The sequence below is a fragment of the Pimephales promelas genome, chromosome 24 (genome assembly GCF_988280905.1).
Source record: "Pimephales promelas chromosome 24, fPimPro1.hap1.1, whole genome shotgun sequence".
Taxonomy (NCBI): domain Eukaryota; kingdom Metazoa; phylum Chordata; class Actinopteri; order Cypriniformes; family Leuciscidae; genus Pimephales; species Pimephales promelas.
Window position 1 is genome coordinate 17141385 of NC_142792.1, and position 24221 is coordinate 17165605.

The 24221-nt window shown below is 35.9% G+C and overlaps 1 protein-coding gene and 1 long non-coding RNA gene across 4 annotated transcripts in view; one reads left to right on the top strand and one right to left on the bottom strand.

The window, feature by feature from the left end:
* Positions 1-24221, bottom strand: part of LOC148965197 (uncharacterized) — a 106761-nt gene that overhangs the window by 73475 nt on the left and 9065 nt on the right. The gene's annotated exons all lie outside the window — the stretch shown is intronic.
* Positions 1-24221, top strand: part of prkcq (protein kinase C, theta) — a 28664-nt gene that overhangs the window by 1872 nt on the left and 2571 nt on the right. Inside the window, exons 1-17 of one of the 3 annotated variants that reach the window (XM_039668639.2) lie at positions 5029-5134; positions 5512-5912; positions 9762-9961; positions 10113-10173; positions 10326-10506; positions 11699-11730; positions 11839-11924; positions 12310-12439; positions 13060-13166; positions 15254-15392; positions 19816-19973; positions 20388-20561; positions 20783-20874; positions 20988-21050; positions 21455-21593; positions 22593-22781; positions 22861-22989. In XM_039668639.2, the coding sequence (XP_039524573.2) occupies positions 5795-5912; positions 9762-9961; positions 10113-10173; positions 10326-10506; positions 11699-11730; positions 11839-11924; positions 12310-12439; positions 13060-13166; positions 15254-15392; positions 19816-19973; positions 20388-20561; positions 20783-20874; positions 20988-21050; positions 21455-21593; positions 22593-22781; positions 22861-22989 (1998 nt within the window). In that variant the 5' untranslated portion in view covers positions 5029-5134; positions 5512-5794. Of the gene's footprint in view, positions 1-5028; positions 5146-5511; positions 5913-9761; positions 9962-10112; positions 10174-10325; positions 10507-11698; positions 11731-11838; positions 11925-12309; positions 12440-13059; positions 13167-15253; positions 15393-19815; positions 19974-20387; positions 20562-20782; positions 20875-20987; positions 21051-21454; positions 21594-22592; positions 22782-22860; positions 22990-24221 lie in introns of those variants that run through there. The other 2 variants (XM_089126713.1, XM_039668637.2) reach the window with 2 other exon arrangements.

A 24221-nucleotide genomic window follows, 5' to 3' on the forward strand; every position in this document is an offset into this window, starting at 1 on the left:
TTATCAATAGGATTTATGTTATTCAAATGTTAAAAAAGAAAATGTGGATGAAACGTTGTACTGCTCAGTGGTTATAGATTTCTTTACAAATGTTGACTTGACATGGTGCTAAACCTCAAATATGATGCGATATTGGTTTGTCAAGAGTGTCATGTTATTTCAACAGCCTTGTGGCAGAAACCCATGGCTCAATAATACTGCAATACACCAACATTAATGAGTGAATACAAGCATTAATAGCAGCAAATAACAGCAGCTATAAGAATATTGGAATGAAAAGGCTACGAAAAAAATGTGCTTTTTTGGGTTAAAAAGACATTGAATCGTTCTAAGAGATGCTTAATTTTCTGCTCTTTATCTTAGAATATTATGGAAGAGTGGTTTATTATGGAACCATGTACAGTAGATCTGCTTTTTAGTGATATATAATATACTTAATATACTATTGCTGATCTGAACACAATTCCTTCTCATTTGTTTACAATAAAAAAAGAAAAGAAAAATGCAGGCGTTTCTCGATCTCTCAGATAGAAATGCACAATATTTCTGCATTTGACTTTACATAGCTGTTCAATCTTGACTCACGTTGTTTGACAAACAATAGATGTGGTCGTCAGTCCAGGTTCTGGATATCTCCATTTCCTGAAACACCCAGGTTTCGATCTTTCAGTTCACTCCTGTGGTGGCTTCAGTGTCACATGACCTTTCAAATGCTGATTTGCAACTCAAGAAACATTTCTTATTATCATCAATGCTGAAAACTGATTAAATATTTTTCTGGACTCTTTGATGAACAGAAAGTTCAAAAGAACAGCATTTGTTTGGAATATGTAGGTATTTGCAATATATTTGTGTATGTGAATAAAATTAACTTAAGTATTCATTTCTTTAAAAAAAATCTATTGACCCCAAAATTTTGAATGGGAGTGTATATATAAAATAATCTGGTAGCTATTTGAAATTTTGGATACTCCACTTTTTTTGGAAATTGGTTCATTTTACAACTCCCCCATAGTTAAACAGTCGAGTTTTACCGTTTTCTAATCCATTCAGTCGATTTTCTGATAATTAGAAGAATATCAGTAACCAGACAGTTTGTGGTCTCATTGACTTCCATAGTATATTTTTTTCCCTACTATGGAAGTCAATGAGACCAGAAACGGTCTGGTTACTGATATTCTACTAAATATCAGAAAATCGGCTGAATGGATTCGAAAACGGTAAAACTCGACTGTTTAACTCTGGGGGAGTTGTCAAATGAGCCTATTTCCCAAAAAAAGTGGAGTATCCCTTTAATACTAAAACAAATGGTACTTCCTCTGATTTGATATTTCCCATTTGTCCTTTTGAAATTGATGAATGCAATTCAAAAGATTTGTTCATAATATTATAGGCCTGCATGATTTTGGGGGGAAAAATTACATCGCGATATTTTGTTTTTCTGCGATATATGTTTCACCAGATGACTTGAAGCTCTATTTGGAAATAATGAATAATTATTGGGGTGCATCTGCACTGCATAGACAATAATAAATCATAGATAAATACAATAGAAGATACAAATGACATAAATAGGGCCTTATGTTAATATGTATTTCAAGGAAGTCTACAGTATTTAGGTACACAAATTGAAAAATCAACTGCAAAATAACACTGCTCACTATATAAATATAACAAATCTTTGTTAAAGCTACAAAAGTGATTTTATCTGTGTATTTTGTTGTATGATTAACATTAATGAATATTAGGCTGCCGTCACTTTAAGACCGAACGCACGGATCCAATATAATGATACGCATCCGTTTTCTACGTGCGTTATGAACTGTGGTGCTTGGTCCACACGGATCAACTATGATCCCAAAACCTGTCGTCGCACATTGTGCTATTTTACTATCGCTGATTCGCACATTGCAACATCTATGCTAAAACGATACATCATTCAGCCCCAATTCATAATAAACGAGTCTGGTTATCCATGTTTTTTTACATTAAGCAACACTAAAAACAAAAAGATCTGAAAACAAGAAACTATATCAGAACAGGATCTGAGAGGGAAAAAAAAGTAGTCCCATCCAGTTTTATTTTATTTTTAAATTTAATTTTTATTTAGATTTTTAATTAACTTTTAGCTTTATAAAGTGGTTTTTCCAGGTTAATTTGATTTTTTTTTTGCCATTTTATTAATTTATTTTAAAATATTGCTGTTAAGATTTTATTTGTTTTTAGCTCAGTTTAATCTATTTTTATTTCCAGTTAATAATTTTAGTTATAAAAACTAAACTATTTAGCAAGTTTTTTCAAACTAATGCTCATATTTTACTTTTATTTCAGCTTTATTTGACCAGAAAGGTTTTTAGTTCATGGTACAAACCCTGGTCACATCTATATATATATATATATTAGGGGTGGCACGATTCTCCAAATCCTCGATTCGATTAAGTTATCGATTCTAAGGTCACGATTCAATTCGATTCTCGATTTTAAAAAAAAAATGTAAAAAATGTAAAGCGCAGATTGCTATGCAATTTTTAGACTACACATTTATGCATTATGCAATATAAATTTGTTCACAATGTACACTACACCATTGCCAAATTTAAAATATAACACAAACAAGTAACATAACTTAATAGTATAACATTTAAAGCCCCTGAAATGACTAGAAAAAAAGTTTAGTTAATTTTGATGAACGAGATTGAACAATAGAGTCAGTAAAACGATCTGAACTTTCCATCACGGACGCGACATGGGGCGTGGCAGTATCGACGATACCATTTTTTATTTCGATTTCGATACCATTGAATTAATTTCGATCAATTTCGATTTAATATCGAAATCGTGACACCCCTAATATATATATATATATATATATAATTTAGACAACCCAACCACAGCTCAAATAACACAAATTTTTATACAGAAAAATTACTTTAACAAAATACAACCTTGACATTTCTGCTTATATGTGCTCCAGGTTTGCTTGGCCCATAGACTTCCACTGTAAGTGAATTAATGTAATGTGTTTTGATGAGAGATGAGAGAGTATTTTCTGTGGTGAATGAGCCACAGAGTCTGTCCATTGAGCTTAAGTGTTGAACCTGGAATATTATCAACCAGCCTTATGAGTTGAACCTCCCAAGAGGCTTGAAAAAGCTCAAATGTATTTATAGTTCAGTTCAGTCCAGTCCAGTGTGTGAGTTCAATAGGGGTTTGTGGTTTGATCCCACTCTTCTTCCACCCCTGCAGCTTTCACAAGCTGGGATAGTTCAGTATTGACCACACACACACCGTTTGATGAAATATCAATGGCCTATAATAAGGCCTACTATAAAGTAATGACATTAAAGTGTCTGTCTGTGTCCTGCTGTGTTGTTTGTCTCTCTTCTGTCTATCCTGGTAGCAGGTAACAGCAGAAACTCGCTATCTGAGCTACAGTCCTTCAGTGATACAGGAAGTGCGGTTTGAGCTGTCAGTCAATCGACAGGAAGCGCTTGGCAGTCATGCAGACGCATTTACCAAACAAGAGAGAGAGAGTTTAGAGCAACTTTAGCTGAGAAAAAAACAACTATATATGAATGTATATTGTTAGCTGCTAACACATAGTAACTACTTAGCAACGCCTTAACAACCACTCAGAAACCCTAGCAACCACTTAGAGCACCTTAACAACCATTTAGCAACACCCTCGCAACATTTTTGTTATGTTGGTTTCCACATAAATACTTTTATATAAGTCAATCCTCACTTTTCAATAGCTATACCAGACGTAAATAGTGTGGGTACAACAGTGATTTTAGCTTAAACAAATTGCTTACTAAACATTTATGTGTAGTTGCATACAATTTTACATCTTTGTTGCAAAGACAATGTAATGCTAAAAAAAAAAATCAGGATAACGACTATACATAATTTGTAAATTTACTAAAATTACAAGTTTCATATTTTCGCTTTTAAAGCTTCCAAAAATTGGTTCCATTTACTTCCATAATAAGCATTTCCCCGCAAATGATCCCTATTTTTTGTTTGAGGGCCTGTTTACACGAGAACGCTCGCGGGTGAAAACGTAAAAATATTTTATCGGATGTGCCTTTCGTTTACACGGCGACTGCGTTTTTGAGGCTTAAAAACGCAAAAAAGTGAACCCACCCTCCAGAGTGGAAATCTAATAAACGCTCCACCGCCGCGTTCCCGTGTAAACGTTAAAAACGCAAAAGTTTGCTTGACATTGAAGGTTGTACGCAGGCGCGTGGACTTGGTGTTGTTGTAGTATGCACTCATAGCCGCCTTCATGAAGTGCACACTACATTGAATTTCACACACTTTTGCGTCTCCATTTGCACGCGGATTTCCCACCCAAAACGCTCGTCTAAACGCAGAATAAAAAGTGATGACGCAACGGCACTTTTGCGTTTTCTCTTCAGAATCGTTTCCGTGTAAACATGAGGCAAAAGATGAGTGGAACTGATATTATGTTGCTAATAAACATTACACCCCAAATGCTGTCAATTGAGCGTAACAGAATATGTCTATAACAATATTTTTAAAACATATTTCTTGGTTTGTTATGCCACCTTTAATATTGTGATGGTAAGTTAGTGCCACTCACAATTTATTGCGTGTAAAAAGTTATTTTTTTTGTTAACATATGAATAACTTGATCACTGTAAAAAAAAAAATATTCTCATGATTTATCTTTTTTTTTCTTTTGTCAAATCAACTTAGATAATTGATGTGGTTCAGATAACATAATATTTTCTGGTTTTCTGTTGATTAAACCAATCTCCAACTTAAAAGTTTAACCAGGTTACTTACTTTAAGTTAAACCAGCATTAATGTTTAACAGTAAAACATGGAAGCTAAAATTTTAACTAAAATAGGTAATTGGGACTTTATATCTTGCAATTCTGGATTTTTTTCTTCATAATTGCATGATATAACATGGGCATAGCATTTAAACAAAGTGTAAATCGCTGACCATGACGTGTGTTTGTGTGTGTATTACTGTATGTTTGACTGTGACTCAGCGGGGAAGTGAATCCTGGCTGTTTGGATGGGAGTTTTGTATTTCACATCTATAAATAGTCGTTTCTCTTGGTTTCTATCCCTTCACCAGTTACCTCGCGGCTTTCAACTGGTAAGTACTCTGTAAGTGTTCACTGTGGTTCTGTGGTCCCACTGTTTAACAAGCTTGCTTAGTTTCCTTGTTTTCTGCTGAGTTTTATGTGAAGTGTTACTGATTGAGTGAAAAATTGGTTGGTGGTTGTTGTGTGAACTGGTGTCATGTTCATTTAAAGGGCACTTGTAGTATGGAAAGAAGTTAACGCATGTCTTCAGCTTCAGTGTTCATCTGGTTTCCATAGACAGAGAGAATGGCATATCAGAATGATCTTATGTTCTTACAACCAGGCTGTTTGCAGCTACTTTTCCTCTATAGGGTTTAGTGTATAGCCTAGTTAAGGGCAATTTTTCCTGGAGACTTGTTAATAAACATCATGTAATCTTCTTTAACAGATCAGTTTCATCCCAACATCATTAAGAGAGACAGATTTGATGGACAAAGGACAAAGTTAAATGTTCAATTTGAAAAATATTACTTTGGATGCCACAGAAACAAGGACACGACGCTTGCAGACCAGCACTGCCCACTACTGAGAGTTAGGAAACCCATCTGACGGACTATGAAAATCGGCTTCAGATAGGAGTACATCACCGTTCAGAACATTCCCACAGTGGAATTAACCAGCGGACACTGTACATCAGAGGCTATTGCTGTTGGATCTGAGAGTTTACAGTCATGTCTCCGTTCCTGAGGATTGGTTTTTCCAGCTTTGAGATGGACCCAGGGCTTGCCTACCATGAAGAAGTACTCAATCCATACTGTGCGGTCTACATGAAAGAGGCTGTGGAGACCGGTAAGATATCTTTGCTACAGATATATCAGGATAGTTTAAGTATAAAGTGCAAAAAAACATAGCTAGAAAACACATGCTTCCCGAGTAGTTTCAAAAGTTATGGGAATTATTACGTTTTTATAGTCACACTTTAGTTTACAATCCAATTCTTAAGGATTTTGCCTTAATAAACTCCTCCTAATTACTGCTTATTAATAGTTAGTAAGGTAGTTGTTACGTTTAGGTATTGGGATTAAGGGATGCACAATATAAATCATGCAGACGATATATATAGCCGATATATGCTAATTTTTACTGTAATGTTATCGTTATCGGCCTGGTAAGAAAATGTGGCCGATATATTAAAGCCGATAAATAATATGTTATTCCCTTCAGCTGAGACACTTGTTGAGCAATGTTTATGTTTTTGAATTTATTGAAATTTGATTGAAATCTCTTCAAAAAATGAAAATATGGTTCGGTACAACATGTGCAGCGCGAATCTGTCATATCGGCTGTACAACACTAAAATGAAAACATCATTATAATTGTGCACTTGGGACATTGATTTAATTGTGAGACTTTTGTTTTTGTAATCAGATTCTCAAAATTAGATAAAAATTTTGATTTAAATTTATCGGCCCGATATATATCGGTTATCGGCTTTCAAATATAAAAAATTATCGGTATCGGCCAAAATGTTCATATCGGTGCATCTCTAGTATTAATATATGCTTTATGAGTACTAATAAACAGCCAATATCGTAGTAATATGCATGCTAATAAGCAACTAGATCATAGTGAGAAGTTGAATGTTAAATTTAACTTTTGTTCTGTTGTTATATGATGGTCATATTAGGATTGGCTTTTGTTTTTACCATGCCTTCATAAGACACTTTTTCAAATGCATTTTCTATTTATACATATTTATTTTCCTATTTATATATTATTTTCTTATTTTAAGTTTAAGGATATATATATATATATATATATATATATATGAAGAGTTCAGATGCAAAAGCCTCTAAGTGCCATTTGAAATTTTCTTCTAGAATGATCATTTTTTATCAAGCTTGTATATTTAAGTTCAGTGATTTCACTTAAATGACAATGATAATTACCTATTAATTGTTATTTAAGTGAAATCACTGAACTTAAATATACAAGTTTGATAAAAATCATCACTAAAGAAGAAAATTTCAAATGGCATTTAGAGGCTTTTGCATCTGAACTCTTCATATATATATATATATATATATATTTTATCTTACAATATGACATTTTTACTTATTTAAAACTTTGAAAATCTGGTGTCATTACCACAACGATCAACAATTTTACCCCCAATAAATACTTTGCTTAGTTATTTAGTAGACAACGGTATCGGTGAAAAGCAAGTGCAAAGAAAACAAAGAAAAATCTAAGTAAATTATTTAGATAATAGAATGTTTTTAATGTGCATCAAGCTGCGATTTGGCAAAGTATGAAAAAAAAATTTTATATTTTGAAAAAAAATATAATTTAATTGTATGTATTATTGTCATGATTTATAAGAAGCTATAATGCAAACATGTATTTAAAAAGTAATTTCTACCACAAAATAAATGGTGGTTTGAGTTGTGGTGGTTCAAGAAAATAAAAGAATGAACAAATTTTCATGTGATGTATAAGAGTTATATATAGCAATATATTTTTTAGAAATATATTTACTAAAGGTTACAAGGACAAAATTGCCCAGCGTGGAAGAAAACACCCACACGACCCACCTACTCAGTTCTCAGTCGGTGAAACTGTGAAAGTGGGCAAGCAATGTGTTTGGTCAAAGTTTATACAATATTATTTGTCTAAGTGTGATTTTTTGAAAGGGAAATGTGTGTCACATGTGTCATAGTCAGTAAAAGGGTTGCATTTGTTTCTTTCCCATTACCTCTTAGTCATTAGACTAACTATTGAGCAAAAAAATTAGTTCATGGTGACAGACATAAAGTCAGTTCCCAAAAATATGATGCCAGCACAATTTTCAACATGTCTGACAGCAAATGTGTGATCTGAAAAGATATGTAGGTAACTGTAAATGTCAAAAAGTGCAACTGGATAATTGATTTAGTGAGTTGAGAAACTGAGAATTGAATCTAATTTTAAACTGAATCAACCAATTGATTGGTAAGACTTAGAATAATAATGATTCATTCATGAATCAAACATTAATACCACTGCCAAGAACGTACAAGATTAAAACAAGAAAGTGTGAATTAAAGACTGATATAATCTGTACTGCAAGTGAGTGTGACCGAACGCCAAATTTATATTCCACTTCTGCAAAAGTGCATTGGGACTCACCAACTGAATGCATGTTTTTTGAGGACTGTGGTTATTTTTTAAGCACATTTACTTGCACTGACCTCTATATGCGAGTGTAAATCAGATTAGATTAAATGATATGGAGTTATACACACACGTATCACTTGGCCACTGAGAAGTATTTGCAGACACAAGGATTTCCCAGCAACCCCATTGGTTTCAATCTTTAGAACCCAACCACAACCACACATACGCGTCAAAATATAAAGTGTCAAGTCATTCTCAAACGTCTATGAAACATCTCCACTCCCGGATAAACTGCAAGTCCAGTTGTTGTTTTTTTAAATGTGTTGGATGCAAAATTACAAATTTAACTTAAAGGAGTAGTTCAGTTTTGAAAAATCTTTTTTTACTCACCCCCATGTCATCCAAGATGTCCATGTCTTTCTTTCTTCAGTTGAAAAGAAATTAAGGTTTTTGATGAAAACATTCCAGGATTTTTCTCCATATAATGGACTTCAATGGGAACCAAACGGTTCAAGGTCCAAAAGACAGTTTCAGTGCAAACTGTTTTTTTTTTGGGGGGGCTTTAAACGATTCCAGACGATGAATAAGGGTCTTATCAAGCGAAACGATCACTCATTTAATAAATAAATAACAAAGTTTAAGTTTTATAAGCTCGCCTTGCTCTGTTCTGTGATGCGCATTCGTGACTCTCTTGTTCGAACTCGTTCATCAAAATGAACAAATCTTAAACTTTATTATTATTTTTTTTTTAATGAGCGATCGTTTCGCTTGATAAGACCCTTATTCATCGTCTGGAATCGTTTAAAGCCCATTCGAACAGTTTGCACTGAAACTCTCATTTGGACCGTTTGGTTCCCATTGAAGTCCATTATATGGAGGAAAATCCTGGAATGTTTTCATCAAAAACCTTAATTTCTTTTCAACTGAAGAAAGAAAGACATGGACATCTTGGATGACATGGGGGTGAGTGAATTATCAGCAAAAGTTTTTTGAAAAAAAGAACTTCTTTAACATGAAAGAGTGTTCGCGAAAATGAAGAACATTTTATTTTAAAAAAATGCAGCGCTGAATGTGATTATTTAATTGGGTGGATTGTGAAAAGTGGGTGTCACACACCATCAAGTCCATTTATTTTTTTAGCCCCTCCCCTCCAATCAACCTGCTTTCATTTTGATCAGCAAGAGGCGGAGCAAGTAATGAAAAATTACAAAGATAAACACATTTCCAACACGCGTTCTTGCATGATGCACAATAAGACGAGTAACATCCACTGATAAAAAGGTAGAAATCGAGCGGATTGTAAATGTCATGTCGACGTTCTACCAAATTTGCATGATTTCATTTGTATGGTTCTACATATGTTATAACACACAGTCAGAGCATTGTGTCATTCCAGTAGTATTAGTTTCAGATCCGGTAAATCCAGTCATAATGCTGTGAAACACACAGAGGATTGTTTTGTGGATACTTTTAAAGCTTAGTCCAGTAAGTTTTCCAGTGGTGTGAAACTCTGATTTAGTGTGTGTGTGCGTGTATCCATAGAAAAGGGTCAGGTGTACAAGCAGAAGCGTCCCACCATGTATCCCCCCTGGAGCAGCACATTCGACGCTCACGTCCACAGAGGACGGGTAATGCATGTGGTGGTCAAGGACAAGACGGCTGAGCTAAAGACCGAAGCCACCGTCCAGCTCGACACACTCGCATCGCGCTGCAAGAAGGAGAACGGCAAACTGGAGATCTGGGTGAGTGTTTGTGTGGCACTGATATGCTGTACATCCATTGACTTACAGCTGTATTTGTTGTTATTATTTAAAAAGATGCATTAAACACTCACATTAAAAGAATATGTACTATCATTGATTGGGAATTGATATATACTGTAATATGTTTTAGGTGGAACTGAAGCCACAGGGTCGCTTACTGATGGAGGCACGGTATTTTCTGGAGAGGAGTGGTGAGTGTTTCTTTTATTCAAATATCTACACGCCGTCTCTCACAGATTAGTACATTAACATTATTGTTATATATCATTTTCTCATGTACTGATGAATCTAGCCCAACGTTTTTCAACTAAGGGGTCTTTTTGCGTGTGTTTTTGTTTGTTAGACGCCGCAAGTCACGGTGAACCGGATGGAGAAACTGAACGGGAAAGAGAAGGGATGTTCGCCTTGCACCACAGACGAGGAGCCATCAAACAGGCCAAAGTTCACGTGGTCAAATGTCACGAGTTTACCGCCACCTTTTTCCCTCAGCCGACTTTCTGCTCAGTCTGCAAGGAGTTTGTCTGGTATTATACACACTCTCAAACAACCACATGTACACAACTCTGATACTAAGAAATCAAATTGATTTTTACAGTATACAGCCCAACTTCCATAGTTTGACGCATTTTTGAGTGAAATTGAATATTCGGGGGGAAATAATGTGGGCCAAGATTTTATGGATTTATCTATTGTGATTTGATTGGATGGAAAAAAATGGAAAAAAAAAGAAAAGACAAACTGGTTTCAATTTATTTTAAGGCGTCCTTGTTACAGTACAATTTTAAATTTAAAGGGATAGTTCACATTTTGAAATTAATTTTTGGTATGTTTTATCTTACCTCAAGGGCATCCAAGATGTAGGCGTTTTTGTTTCCACAGTATTTTCAATTCTTATATTTTTAGGTCAAACCGTTCTTGTCTATCAGTCATATAATGGAGGTCTATGGTCACCACCTCAAAGAGCATGCACAGATCAAAACATGATTTAATGACTCGTAAATGTAGGTACACATTGATGGCCTAAGACACGAAACGAGCGGTTTGTGTGAGAAAACGAACAGTATTTATATTGTTTTTACCTCTTGTAACCACAGCCACGTTTGTTTTCTCAAACAAACCGCTCGTTTCGTGTCTTAGGCCATCAATGTGTACTTACATTTACGAGTCATTAAATCATGTTTAATTTGGACTTCTCTGTGCATGCTCTTTGAGGTGGTGACCATAGACTTCCATTATATGACTGATCGACAAGAACGGTTTGACCTAAAAATATCAACATTGAAAATACGGTGGAAACAAAGACGCCTACATCTTGGAGAGCTAAAACATAATAAAAATTAATTTCAAAGTGAACTATCCCTTTAAGTACAATAAATTTGAGTATTATTTACTAACTACATGTATTTACTATAGGGTTTGTGTTATGTTTAGTTGTATGTAATTATGCATAATTAGAGGCAATACTATAACATAGTATTTAAAATAACACAATCACTGTATCAATCAATAAAAAAATTACATTCTAAACATTGTCTAAATATTAAAATTCAATAAAAAAAATGTATTTATCTTTTATTATAGAGTGTATTCATTGTATGGTGTACGTATAGATAACATCTGTGGAAATATATTTTTTTTTTATATTTTTATTTTTGTAATTTATCACTGTATGTTACATTACAAATATTTTCTTTATGGTTTCTCTTGCTACTTCAGGGGCCTGAATAAACAGGGATATCAGTGTCGACGTAAGTACTTTTTCTCACATCCTCATCGCTTTTGCAGATCTTAAACAAGTTTCCATTGACTCAGTTTCAGGATTCCTCCTACACATTGCTTTCTTTTTTTATTCCCAGAATGCAATGCTGCCATCCATAAAAAGTGTATCGACAAAGTCATCGCCAAATGCACAGGCTCAGCAATAAACAGTAAAGAAACTATGGTAAATACAAGGGTTTCATCGCGCTTTCATGCAAGCACACAAAGCGTTTTGTTAGTAGACTCTACCATCACAAAAGGGGTTTGATGCCCTGGTTTTAAGCCAGAGACCTTTGGACATTTTGTGCAACTGTAGGCTAAATATAGACTCAGCAAAGCTTTATTAATCTGCAGATGAAAGTATAATTATTTATTAAGTTCTGAAGAAAATGAATCATCTTTTTGTCTCAGACTCCTTTCTCTTTAAGCTATTGGTAGACGTCATAAAATAGTCTTTCCACACTATAGTGAGTCACGCTGAAAGGAAAATTCATGACTTTTCATGGTAACATTGTGTGTCAGTATATGTTCAGAATGTGTTCTATGCTAAATATGTGTGTGTGTTTCAGATCCATAAGGAGCGATTTAAGATTGACATGCCTCACAGGTTTAAAGTGTATAACTACATGAGCCCGACCTTCTGTGAGCACTGTGGGACTCTGTTATGGGGTCTTGCCCGGCAGGGTCTTAAATGTGAAGGTGATTCATTACACAACCACATGTCAACTATGAATGTCTAAGGGTCATTCTGTGAAACTGTCGCCTTTTCCATTTTAAAAGGTGATTTTTAATGTAAATTTATATACTATAATTCTGATTTTTAGCAAACATTTGCTTGTTCCTTAAGTGAGTTCATTTACCAGAAGGAGGATGTATTGGAGTTATGGAGTTTATTAGTTTAAAAGGGTAAAGATATGATGGTAGCACAAGTCTTTTTAATAATATATAATGAATAAAGAGAATAAAGTCAAAATGTTAAGGAAAAATAAAGTTGCTTGGTTACTAAACAAATAAAGTTTGAAAAATGTATATATATAAACAGTAATTAAAAGTTGGCATGAGCTAATTGAGCTAGAACATTACTAAGGGAAGCAAATCTGTTTTGAAGAATGACCCCTAAGGCCTACTTTTATTTAGCATCTGCACAAGGAAAATCTAGTTGCATTTAGATGATGAAACCCATTGATGCAACACAAAGTAAATGCAATGCAAAGTAACTGCGGAAAATGCATTTTTATGTACTTTAAATGTATAAAATATCCACATAAAATTTTAAATTTCCATTTTAGTTTAGTGTTTTAAGTGTGTTTTCATTGCAGAATGTGGCATGAACGTTCACCATAAATGTCAGAGGAAAGTTGCAAACCTTTGTGGCGTCAACCAGAAGCTAATGGCAGAGGCACTGGCTATGATTGAGACTCAACAGGTTGGAAGAAACACACATTATGACCCAAACATGTTATACAGTGAAACCAGTGTCACACCATTTTCATTTACTGTTGTTCGAATTTCAGCGAATGTAATCCAGTCATTTTAGCTGGGGAATTTCACTATTTTTCCATAGGCAGATTTAGGGGTGTCACGATTCTCCAAATCCTCGATTCAATTACATTTTGTATTCTAAGGCCACAGTTCGATTCGATTCTCGATTTTTATCAATCAGCCAATCAGGTTGCTCTCTGTCTTACAAATGCTTCATGAGGCACACACGCAAGGTCTCTCTCTACGGTTTGGAGCACAGTTTTTTCTGTCTTGTTGGCATGCACGCTCGCTCTAGATTCCGGGAAATTTTAAAGGAGTTGTTCACTTTTAAAAAAACTTATGCTGATAATTTCCTCACCCCCATGTCATCCAAGATGTCCATGTCTTTCTTTCTTCAGTCGAAAAGAAATTAAGGTTTTTGATGAAAACGTTCCAGGACTTTTCTCCATATAATGGACTTCAATGGGAACCAAACGGTTCAAGGTCTAAAAGACAGTTTCAGGGCAAACTGCAAACTGTTCAAAGGGCTTTAAACGATTCCAGACGATGAATAAGGGTCTTATCAAGCGAAACGATCGCTCGTTTAATAAATAAATAACAAAGTTTAAGTTTTATAAGCTCAAATACTCGCCTTGCTCTGTTCTGTGATGCGCGTTCGTGACTCTCCTGTTCGAACTCGTTTATCAAAATGAACAAATCTTTTTTTCGTGTCATTTGGTTCATTCAACGAAAGAAATGAACGAGTTGACTCGGGAAAAGATTTGTTCATTTTTCAAACGAGTTCGAACAGGAGAGTCACGAACGCGCATCACAGAAAAGAGCAAGGCGACCATTTGAGCTTATAAAACTAAAACTTTGTTATTTATTTATTAAATGAGTGATCGTTTCGCTTGATAAGACCCGTATTCATCGTCCGAAATCGTTTAAAGCCCTTTGAACAGTTTGCACTGAAACTGTCTTTTGGACCTTGAACCGTTTGGTTCCCATTGAAGTGCATTATATGGAGAAAAATCCTGGAATGTTTTCATCAAAAACCTTAATTTCTTTTCAACTGAAGAAAGAAAGACATGGACATCTTGGATGACATGGGGGTGAGTAAATTATGGACGTGACATGGGGGCATGGCAGCATCCATTTTTTAATTCGAAGTTCGAGATTGTGAATTTATTTTGATCGATTACTATTTTAATTAATTTTGATGGATTTCGATTGTGACACCCTTAGGCAGATTTTGTAAGAGTTCAAGTTGGGTTTCGCCAAATTTTTGCTAATGTGACTGACTGCACATTTAGTTGTCTCTTTTAGGTCAACTACTGTCCAACAGAGCAACAGTTTGGAAAGAACATGCTAGTTTAACTCTACATGTTAATAGCCTAGCTAGTAGCTACCTCATAACACATGAGTTTAAAGGCACACACATTTGAAGGTTGCTTTATCGCCCCCTTCATTACTGAACTTTGTTACCATCTTCATTCCATCTTCGCTCAAAGTACAGTTATAGTGCACCAGACTCAAGTAATGCACAGTTTAGTCCAATGGAGTTTGGCATTAGCATGATGCTAAGCTAACAATGTCATGCTCGAAAAACAATTTAGAGTACTGGATTCAATAAATTTATAATCAATCCCCCGGTTCCACAGACAAAAGGCAAAAGTCCCAGACTAAAATGCTTTAATCAGCTGTTTTAACTGAAAGCAACTAGCACGGACATATCTTAAAATATTTCAGTGCCATTGTATTGTCTCAAGATGCACACCAGTAATGTTTTTTTTTCTTCTAAGGCACGTTTATAAACCTGGCTAAATCTAAGCCCTGTCTGTGAAACCAGGCCAATATCTATTGACACCCGTCCACCATTTCATCTCAATGCAAATTAAAGCAGTTATGTACAAAGAGACCATAGTAATGCGTAAGAGTAGGTTTTATAGTACATGCTGGGCACAACATGACAAAGCCTGAAGGGTGTGCATGACGTACATTATCATGTGGTGTGTTCAATCTGATATGAATTCAATGTGCTTCTTTCCACAGCAGGCTCGGGGTTCGCGGGACAGTGATATTGTTAGTCGAGAGGGTCCAGTGGGCGTAAGTCAGCCAGGGGTCACTAGAGAGCCTTCAGGCCACTTAAACATTTCTCCTCTCACGCCTCCACCAGCTCTGCCACGCAAAGGTACGTACACCATGTGCCAAGGACGTGCAGCTCTGAATAGATTTTAGACTGTCGAACTTGCTACTCAACAAAAACTAATTTAATCAAATTACCTTAGACCAGGGATTTTTTAAAGTGTGGGCGCGCAGAGTGGTAAACATTTTTTTTTTAACGGAAACTTTAAAAATAGTGAAAAATAACCAGGTTTTTGGACAAGAGACGTCATTATGTTTTCCGCTCCTCTATTTTTGATGAGATAAAACTCCTGGAAAGGTTTCAGTCAAATAGCAAGTCAAAAACATCCATAATTCAGAGAAAACCCAGGCCATTTCATCAGAGATGGCGGAGAGATTAGTGTATTTGGCTTCAAAATATGAGACTTTAATGCTCTGCCACCTGTGACGCTTTAAGTTTGACGTCGACTAGTCGCCGATCATGGCCTATAGAGGGCACAACAGGATAAGAAATCTTTGAAGTCAACTTTTACGCTCCATTACGCTCCAACAGTTAAAATGACAAATAAATCCATACTCTGAGACCGCTCCACACAGGGAACTACACTGCGACCAAAATGGTCGCATATGCAACCTTTTGAAATCCCATTGCGACCCTAATTTTTAATGGGTCGCAAATGTATCACTGTCTGACTATTTTGACGGGTCTGTTTTTTTTAGTTTCTTTTGGGTTGTATTTAATCTTCTAAAACCTGTCGGATCGTCCGCTTTTTGTCCCGCCAAAGCCTTTTTTGATCGCGGTGAGTGTTGTAGAGTAGAATGACTGATGCGTTTGACAGGGCGCAAACGAGCTGAGAGAGAGAGAGAGAGAGAGAGCGCGCCCTGGCCGTGCGAGCACTATCACGTCTTCACACAACACAAGCGCCGTCTTGCTCTCTCTCTCTCTCTATCGCGCATATTATTCAAATGACATGATAGTAAAAGGTTTGTGTCTTTATAATAGGCATGCTAATCATAATCATATAGGCTACCATCTGAGCCTGCATGGCGGCAGGAAAAAGACGCAGAGATGTAAGACACCGTGTCTCTTCCTTACACCAACGGTAGATTTGCGGTCTGGTGTTCGGCTGATAAACTCTGCCATGAGCTAACTAATTATATTGCTAGCGCTGATATTGACATCGACTAACGTTATATGATCACTAGCAGTTTTTTAGACTAACGTTAGTTTTTTCATAATCATAATGCCGTGATTCGCGTCAAGACACCTGATTGGCTAATACTACAAACTGAAGATAAATTAAATGTTTTATTAAATAATTACTGAAAATATCCCTCTCTTCATCCCACACCCCCAAACATGACATACAAAATGTTGTGGAACAGAAACAACCAGAAATATATTTATAAGCTATCATTTTATTGTCATCACAGCTTTCCAACAGTCCTGCGTATGATTCTACATTGATTAAAAAAAGAAAATCAAATGTGTTTTAATGGTAATTATTTTATACGGAAATCATGTATTTATAATTCAGATGAGAATAAAGTTAGGGTTAGTTAAAATTAAGGAAAAAAAATATATTGATCTGAAATATTGCAAATTAATTTTACATTCATTCAAGTACAATTACCAAACATATATCAAGGTCATTTTGTCTTTTTATTAATTTAATTAATAAACTAATTATATAAAACTATTGTCAGTGCACTACAAATAAACTGGTTCAATGCCTTTATTAATAAAACTTAAACAACTTAAAAAATACGAGGCTTAAGACATTTATAAAAATGCCTTCTGCATTTTTGTTTTGCTTTTCACTCCATTGTACCGAAATCGTACCGAACCGTCTGAATGTCTGAACCAAGGTATGAACCCGACCCAACCATGACTTCTGTACCGTTCCACCCCTAATGCAGTTTCATTATTATTCATTACTATCCAGAGTGAGGCTTACTATAAATAATTTGTGCGACCAAATCATGTTTTGCGCCAGTAACTGAAAAAGTTAGTAGCGCAAGTGCCACCAGTGGAAAAGATTAGTGTAGTTCCCTGGCTCCACAAGATATGTTTTATCATGTATTTTACTGCACGTTTTAAACAGCTTATCTGTATCTGATTTAGAACAAGCAGAAATCTGTGAGAAATATAATGACTCAAAGACAAAAATAAAATAAGCTGAAGGAGCAATAGCCTTGTGGGCAGCGCTGTGTCATGTGTCATATGCCATAGTGGTGTAACAAAGTTCAGGCTTATTTTTGTTCATTAATGACGTCATTAGGGACTAGTCGACGTCGACTTTAATAACATAAAAGTCGACTTTAAAGTCATTCAACCCCTAGTTACATACTCCATTTCATTACACATTTAAGTTAATGTAATCGGACTACTTTTAATGTAACTCCTTTATCACATTGATTTGAAAAGGATAATCATGTACCATACTGATATAAAAATACAAAGAAAAAAGACAAATATTGCATTCTTTGTAATCAACAACATGCAGTCCATTAAATATTACATTATGTTAGCGATTTCCCAGACTGGGGTTCATGAGGTTAATGAAAAGCTATTAATTAAATTCATTAAAAATTGAAATGAAAATAAATCCTTTTAAAATAAAAACACGTACTAAAATAGATTCAATATTTTATTTGTTTACCTGAAAGTCATGTGACCATTAACCAACATGAGAGAACTGCTATTATTATTGATAATTGACCTAACTCAAGTAAACTTCAAATACATCAGGTCAAACCGGTTGTTGGGCAATCCCTTCATTGCATGTAAATAAGAAATGACGTGAATTTGTGCATTTTTTTAATGTAGACAAGAAGATCTTTCAAAGACAGCAATACAGTGCCCTCGACAATTATTGGCACCCCTGTTTAAGATGTGGTCGAGGACTTTTAAAAATTCTGCCTTTTTTTTAAACAACATAGAATCTAAATGCAAAAAAAGAGAAAAACCCAACCTTTTATTTAAGTACATTACTTTGGTGGTAAAGAAAAAAATTAAAAATTTAGAAAAAGAAAAACTTCAAATCATGTGTCCCACAATTATTGGCACCCCTAACAATTCCGCTGAAAAATGTAATTGATTTTTTTTTATATATATTTTCTGTAGTTAAGAAAGTTGGTCAGGATATCTAGCAACTTTTAATTAGTAATTCATGACTTCCTATTTCCCTGGGGTATAAATATGACATGACACAGAGGCCTAATTCTCTTACCCATTTGTCAACATGGCAAAGACAAGAGAACACACCATTCAAGTAAGGCAGATGTGTGTTGACCTTTATAAGTCAGGCAATAGCTACAAGAAAATAGCCACTCACCTTATCTTGCCCGTATCTAAAGTTAGAGGAATCATTAAGAAATTTAAAACAACTGGAACAGTGTCAAACAAGGCTGAAAGAGGTCCCAAGTTTATCTTGCCACAACACACAGTGAGGAGGGCATGCTAGGAATTTTCTACATTTTTAAAAAAAATTTACCACCAAAGTAATGTACTTAAATAAAAGGTTGGATTTTTCTCTTTTTTTGCATTTGGATTCTGTGTTGTTTAAAAAAAAGGGAGAATTTTTAGAAGTCCTCGACCACATCTTAAACAGGGGTGCCAATAATTGTGGAGGGCACTGTACATGGTTAAATGAGTCACTGTAATAATGAGTCACTAGTAAAGTTTTGATGGATGACGACTGTAAACAAGATAAAGACGATTACATTAGGCACACGAGATGAGAGTACGTTATTATTGACGTGAAAACAAACCATGTGTGTGCGGCGGTCTCGGCGCATTGATCGCTATTGAAAATTATCAAAAAATAGGGGTGGGGAGGTGCCATTGTGTACATTGTGTCATACGGGAAGCCCAGTCTTTAACTTTGAAAACCCCTGCCTTAGACAGTGCGCTACCGAGTTCAGCATTAAGTACAATGCTACGGGAGTTGCCCATTTCTAGGGTTATAACATTGTCAAAATTACCAGTGTAATGAACGGTTTCATTAAAAACGAAGAGAAAAGCCTTTCTACTTCTCAGAATGGAGTTAAATGGGAGGTCTCCCAAGACACTGAATTTAAATTTAAGCTCAAATTACAGTTGATTTCAGTGGAATTTGACATTAGCATGTTGCTGAGCTAGCAGAGTTGCTAAGCTAAGCTAGTGTCAAACTCTAATAAGCACAAATTTATAGTAGGCTACACAAAAAAAAAACAGAATAAAATAGTGTTTTAATTAGACAAAATTATTTTCTCTGAATATTCGACCAGTACTTGATGATATCTTCATAAACAACATCCATATTCACTCCACTATTACTGAGCATTCTGGATAAAGAAACATTCCACATGAGATTTTGACCAAAATGTCATCCTGTAAGCCATACATTTTCAGTATAATGCCAAAAAGAACGTTACATTTCTGAGGAACAGAGCAATTGATTTATTGACGCTGTCTTGTTCCATCTCTTCTCCGTTTCTCCTAACAGAGCATCAAGGTATTTCCTGGGACTCGGCAGCCAAGGGCCGGAGGCCAAGTCTGGAAGAGCCTGAGCCCCTGTATGCCACCCCACGCAAAGAGCACCACAAATTCACTCTAGACCATTTTATTCTGCATAAGATGCTGGGCAAAGGAAGCTTTGGAAAGGCAAGTTCAATTTTAACTCTTATATATAAACGACAACCATATACTAACTTTTGAAACGACTGGCCTAAATACAAGGTATCCTTTGCTTCTTTGGGTCAAACTGAGACAAAATAAAAAGCTTCAATAAGTAGTCGTTGAATACCAAACAGGAAATGAAGCTAAATTTTGGGAAAACATTGCCGTATTGAAACTAAATTTGGTACTTGTTAGCAATATACCTACAGTGTGACCAGTTCAAAGGTTGCAAAGCACAATTAAATCTGATTTTAAAGCTGTACTTCGATTTAACTCCTTACTCAATGTCCCTTGAAGTCAATTTATTTTGTGGATTGACAGCTATTATAAAAGTCACAGTATCCTATTAAACTGCTTGTGGGAACATGCATTTTCTTTAAATCTAGCATTTGTTTGCAGGTTTTCCTGGCCGAGCTGAAAGGCTCTGGGCAGTTCTTTGCAGTGAAGGCCCTGAAGAAAGATGTAGTTTTGATGGACGACGACGTTGAATGCACTATGGTGGAGAGGAGAGTGCTGTCTCTGGCCTGGGAACACCCCTTTCTCACACACCTCTACTGCACCTTCCAGACCAGGGTAATACACTCTGACACACTTAGAGATGCGCAGTTCGACATATAGCAATGTGTCAACTGGTAGGGTGTTTCAACTGTGCTTCTGTCCTATGGATTTTAAAATATTGTAAGAAAAATAACAAGGGTCTGCAATAAGGCCCATATGACACATATTCAGTCACTGAAGTAATTTGGTTATGTTAGACCAGTCTGAACTGATTGTTTCTGTATTGGTCTTTAAAGGAAAATCTTTTCTTCGTGATGGAGTACTTAAATGGAGGCGACTTAATGTTCCACATTCAGACCTGCCACAGATTCGATCTCCTACGTTCCACGTGAGACTCGCATGCAGCCCCCACAAACACATTTTAAAAGCTGAGACTCTGTGCCTACTCTTCTTTTCTGTGGTCTCACCCTCTTCCACCTCCTCTCTTCTCTTTGTTGATAGGTTCTACGCAGCAGAGATCATATGCGGTCTGCAGTTTCTACATTCTAAAGGCATTGTGTACAGGTATTCACTACTGTGGAGGAAACTATATCATAAAATGAGCTATACGTTTGCAAATAGATAGATAGATCACCTGAGATCACAAATAGTTGGTTTGGTTTCAACTACATTGTCAAAAAAATGTGATAGTTTATTTTTTGAACGTTACACCGTACTTGTGAAAATAGTGTCAAAGTGAATAAAAAAACTAGTAATGAGGTGGGCGTTTTAAGCCATGAAACTTGCAGGAAGATTTAATGGTACAAAGATATCTTCTATGCCAAAAGATCAAGGCAAATTTTATTTCTCATGTCATGACCCCTTTAAGTGTAACTGGAACATAAATTTACATTGAATACAAAATAAAAATTAAAAATAAGCTTCCTCAAAGGACATTGCTGATTTATATGCATGTTTTAACTTCGCAGAGATCTTAAGCTGGACAACATCTTACTAGACATTGATGGTCACATCAAGATTGCAGATTTTGGGATGTGTAAAGAAAACATGATTGGAGAAGCTAGGACATGCACCTTCTGTGGAACACCAGACTACATCGCCCCTGAGGTGAGGATCTCTACCACCACAACTATTATATATATATATATATATATATATATATATATATATATATATATATATATATATATATATATATATATATATATAAATGCAGCATTGGTGAGCAGAAGACACTCTTAAAAACATTAAAAATCGCACCGATCGAAAACTTTTGACTGGTAGTGTATATAGTTTAAATAAAATAAAAGTATATACACACTAGAGCCAGACCGATTTATCGGCAGGCCGATATTATCGGCCGATATTAGGCATTTTCCAAACTATCGGTATCGGCAGTTATAATGGCCGATAAATGAATATTTCAAAAATAAAATAAAAATGGACGAAACACGCTTCAACCATGTCATGAGTGTTGGAGTTGTATAGTTTGTCCACCAGAGGGCACTCTTCCCCGTCCCTGTTGGCCACACTCGTGTATAACGCGCCACACATCCTGCGCATAAAAGTTCGCTTTTCTTTTACACGTGTGTGAAATCTAACGACGCGAAGTGTGCGTTGCAGACTGTCGCTCCGTAATGGATTTAGAATCGCTAAATAGTAGCAGGTAAAGGGATAAGCAAGCTGACATTGTAATTATAAAGTAGCTTATAAGGCAATGTAGGGACTAATTATTTTATTTTATTATCAGAACTAATATATTTTGATGTTCTTCTGTTCTGTTGTGACAATAAAAGAAACAAGTTTCTTTTTAAAATGCATTTTCATATAATTTTAGTTAAAACTCATAAATAACTACAATTAACTAATGTTAGGGAAATCTGTTAATGTTTTGTTGCGCGTTTCAGAAAAAAAAAACGTATCCGCCGATATATCGGAATATCGAATTTTAAAACCAACAAATATTTGTATCGGTATCGGCCTTCAAAATCCTTTATCGGTCGGGCTCTAATACACACATTTTTAATTTTTAAATAAAGTTATTAAATACAATTAGGCAAAAAAAACAATAAAAGATATTTGTACTATACATTGTATGTTTCGCAGATTCTGCTTGGTCACAAATATGGGACTTCTGTAGACTGGTGGTCATTTGGTGTCCTTCTTTATGAGATGTTGATTGGCCAATCCCCATTTCACGGACACGACGAGGAAGAGTTGTTTCAGTCGATTCGCACTGATGACCCATGCTACCCACGCTGGTTACCTAGAGACGCGAAGGACATTCTTGTAAAGGTATGCCTAAGCTAACGATACAAAAAAACAACAAACAAATAATAATAAACTATAACTGGGGTTTTATAACCAATTCTAGCTATTCGTCCGGGAATCTGAGAAAAGGCTGGGAGTGAAAGGAAATATACGACAGCATCCGTTCTTCAAAGAAATAGACTGGAACGCACTGGAGAAACGACAGGTGGAGCCGCCCTTCAGGCCCACTGTGGTAAGTACATTACAGCAGTAAAAGTCTGTTATTTTGTTCCAGTGCCGTCGTAGGTGTGGCCCTGTGCGAACTTGAAATGCGAGTCGTGTGACAGCTCTGGCAACATAACATCATGACTTTTGCGTAAACATATACGCCACTTTCGAGATCTCTACGCATTTTGAGCTATCCGCGTGTATCCGCGTGTATGCGTATATGTCTACGCCATTAACGTCCGCGTCATTCCGCGTGTCTGTACACGCAGTCAAATCTCCAGTCATAAATGCCATTAACCCCAGTGACGGTTAGGTTTAGGGACGGGGTTGAGGTAAGTCATATATTTATATAACGTTAAGTCAATGGCGTTCATAAACACGCTGAAAGGCAATTATGCGTCTTGATAGCACGCTAAAAATGGAAATACGAATTGGCGTGTCATACACACGCTACTTCATGAGATCAGTCTGGCTCTGGATATCTAGCATGCTAGACATTTTACTGGGCTCTGCAACTCGTCTGTGAGCGTCTTTGATGCGTTTTGCCACTTTCATACTAACAGATTGACCACGGTTTGCACGCGATAACACCCTGACCTGTCGGCGAGCTCGACGATTTGCAAATCGGGCTTAAAATCATGTAGTGTGAACTAGGCTTTAGCTCACCATTTTTCGGTGAAATGCCATGTTTGTAGTCGAGCAGTGCAATCTTTACATTCGACTTTTTTTCCGTTATCTATTTTCGTAAAATTCTACCACACCGCTGATGTCTTTGACATGGTAAAGGAGGACTAACAGTAAATTAAACGCTCACAATTAAATTAATAGTCAGCAAACCACCAACCAAGGCTTTCTAGCACTTTCTTCAATTTGTTTCCAGTGGGTTGCGCTAATTCAAAAAATCTCATTTTTTTGGGAGACGGGGAACCCAGCTGGATTGCGAGGCCCCCTAGTGGCACGAGGCCCTGTGCGGTTGCACAGTTCGCACAGCCCTTGTTGTGATGGCTCTGCCAAAACCTTATGATCTTTTAGTCTCAATGGAACTAAATTAACACAAGGATATGAACACAGATAAGTAATTTTTGTTCCTCATATTTTCGTTTTGGTGACTTAAATGCATGGAATATTCTGCATAGATGTTGAAACAGAATGGCGATCCTATTCTCAGCCATCAACTGGTAAATTTTCACCATTCAACCCCGAAATAAATAAGTCATATAACCATTTCAATAACTCTGAAGAAAAAACTGCACACTG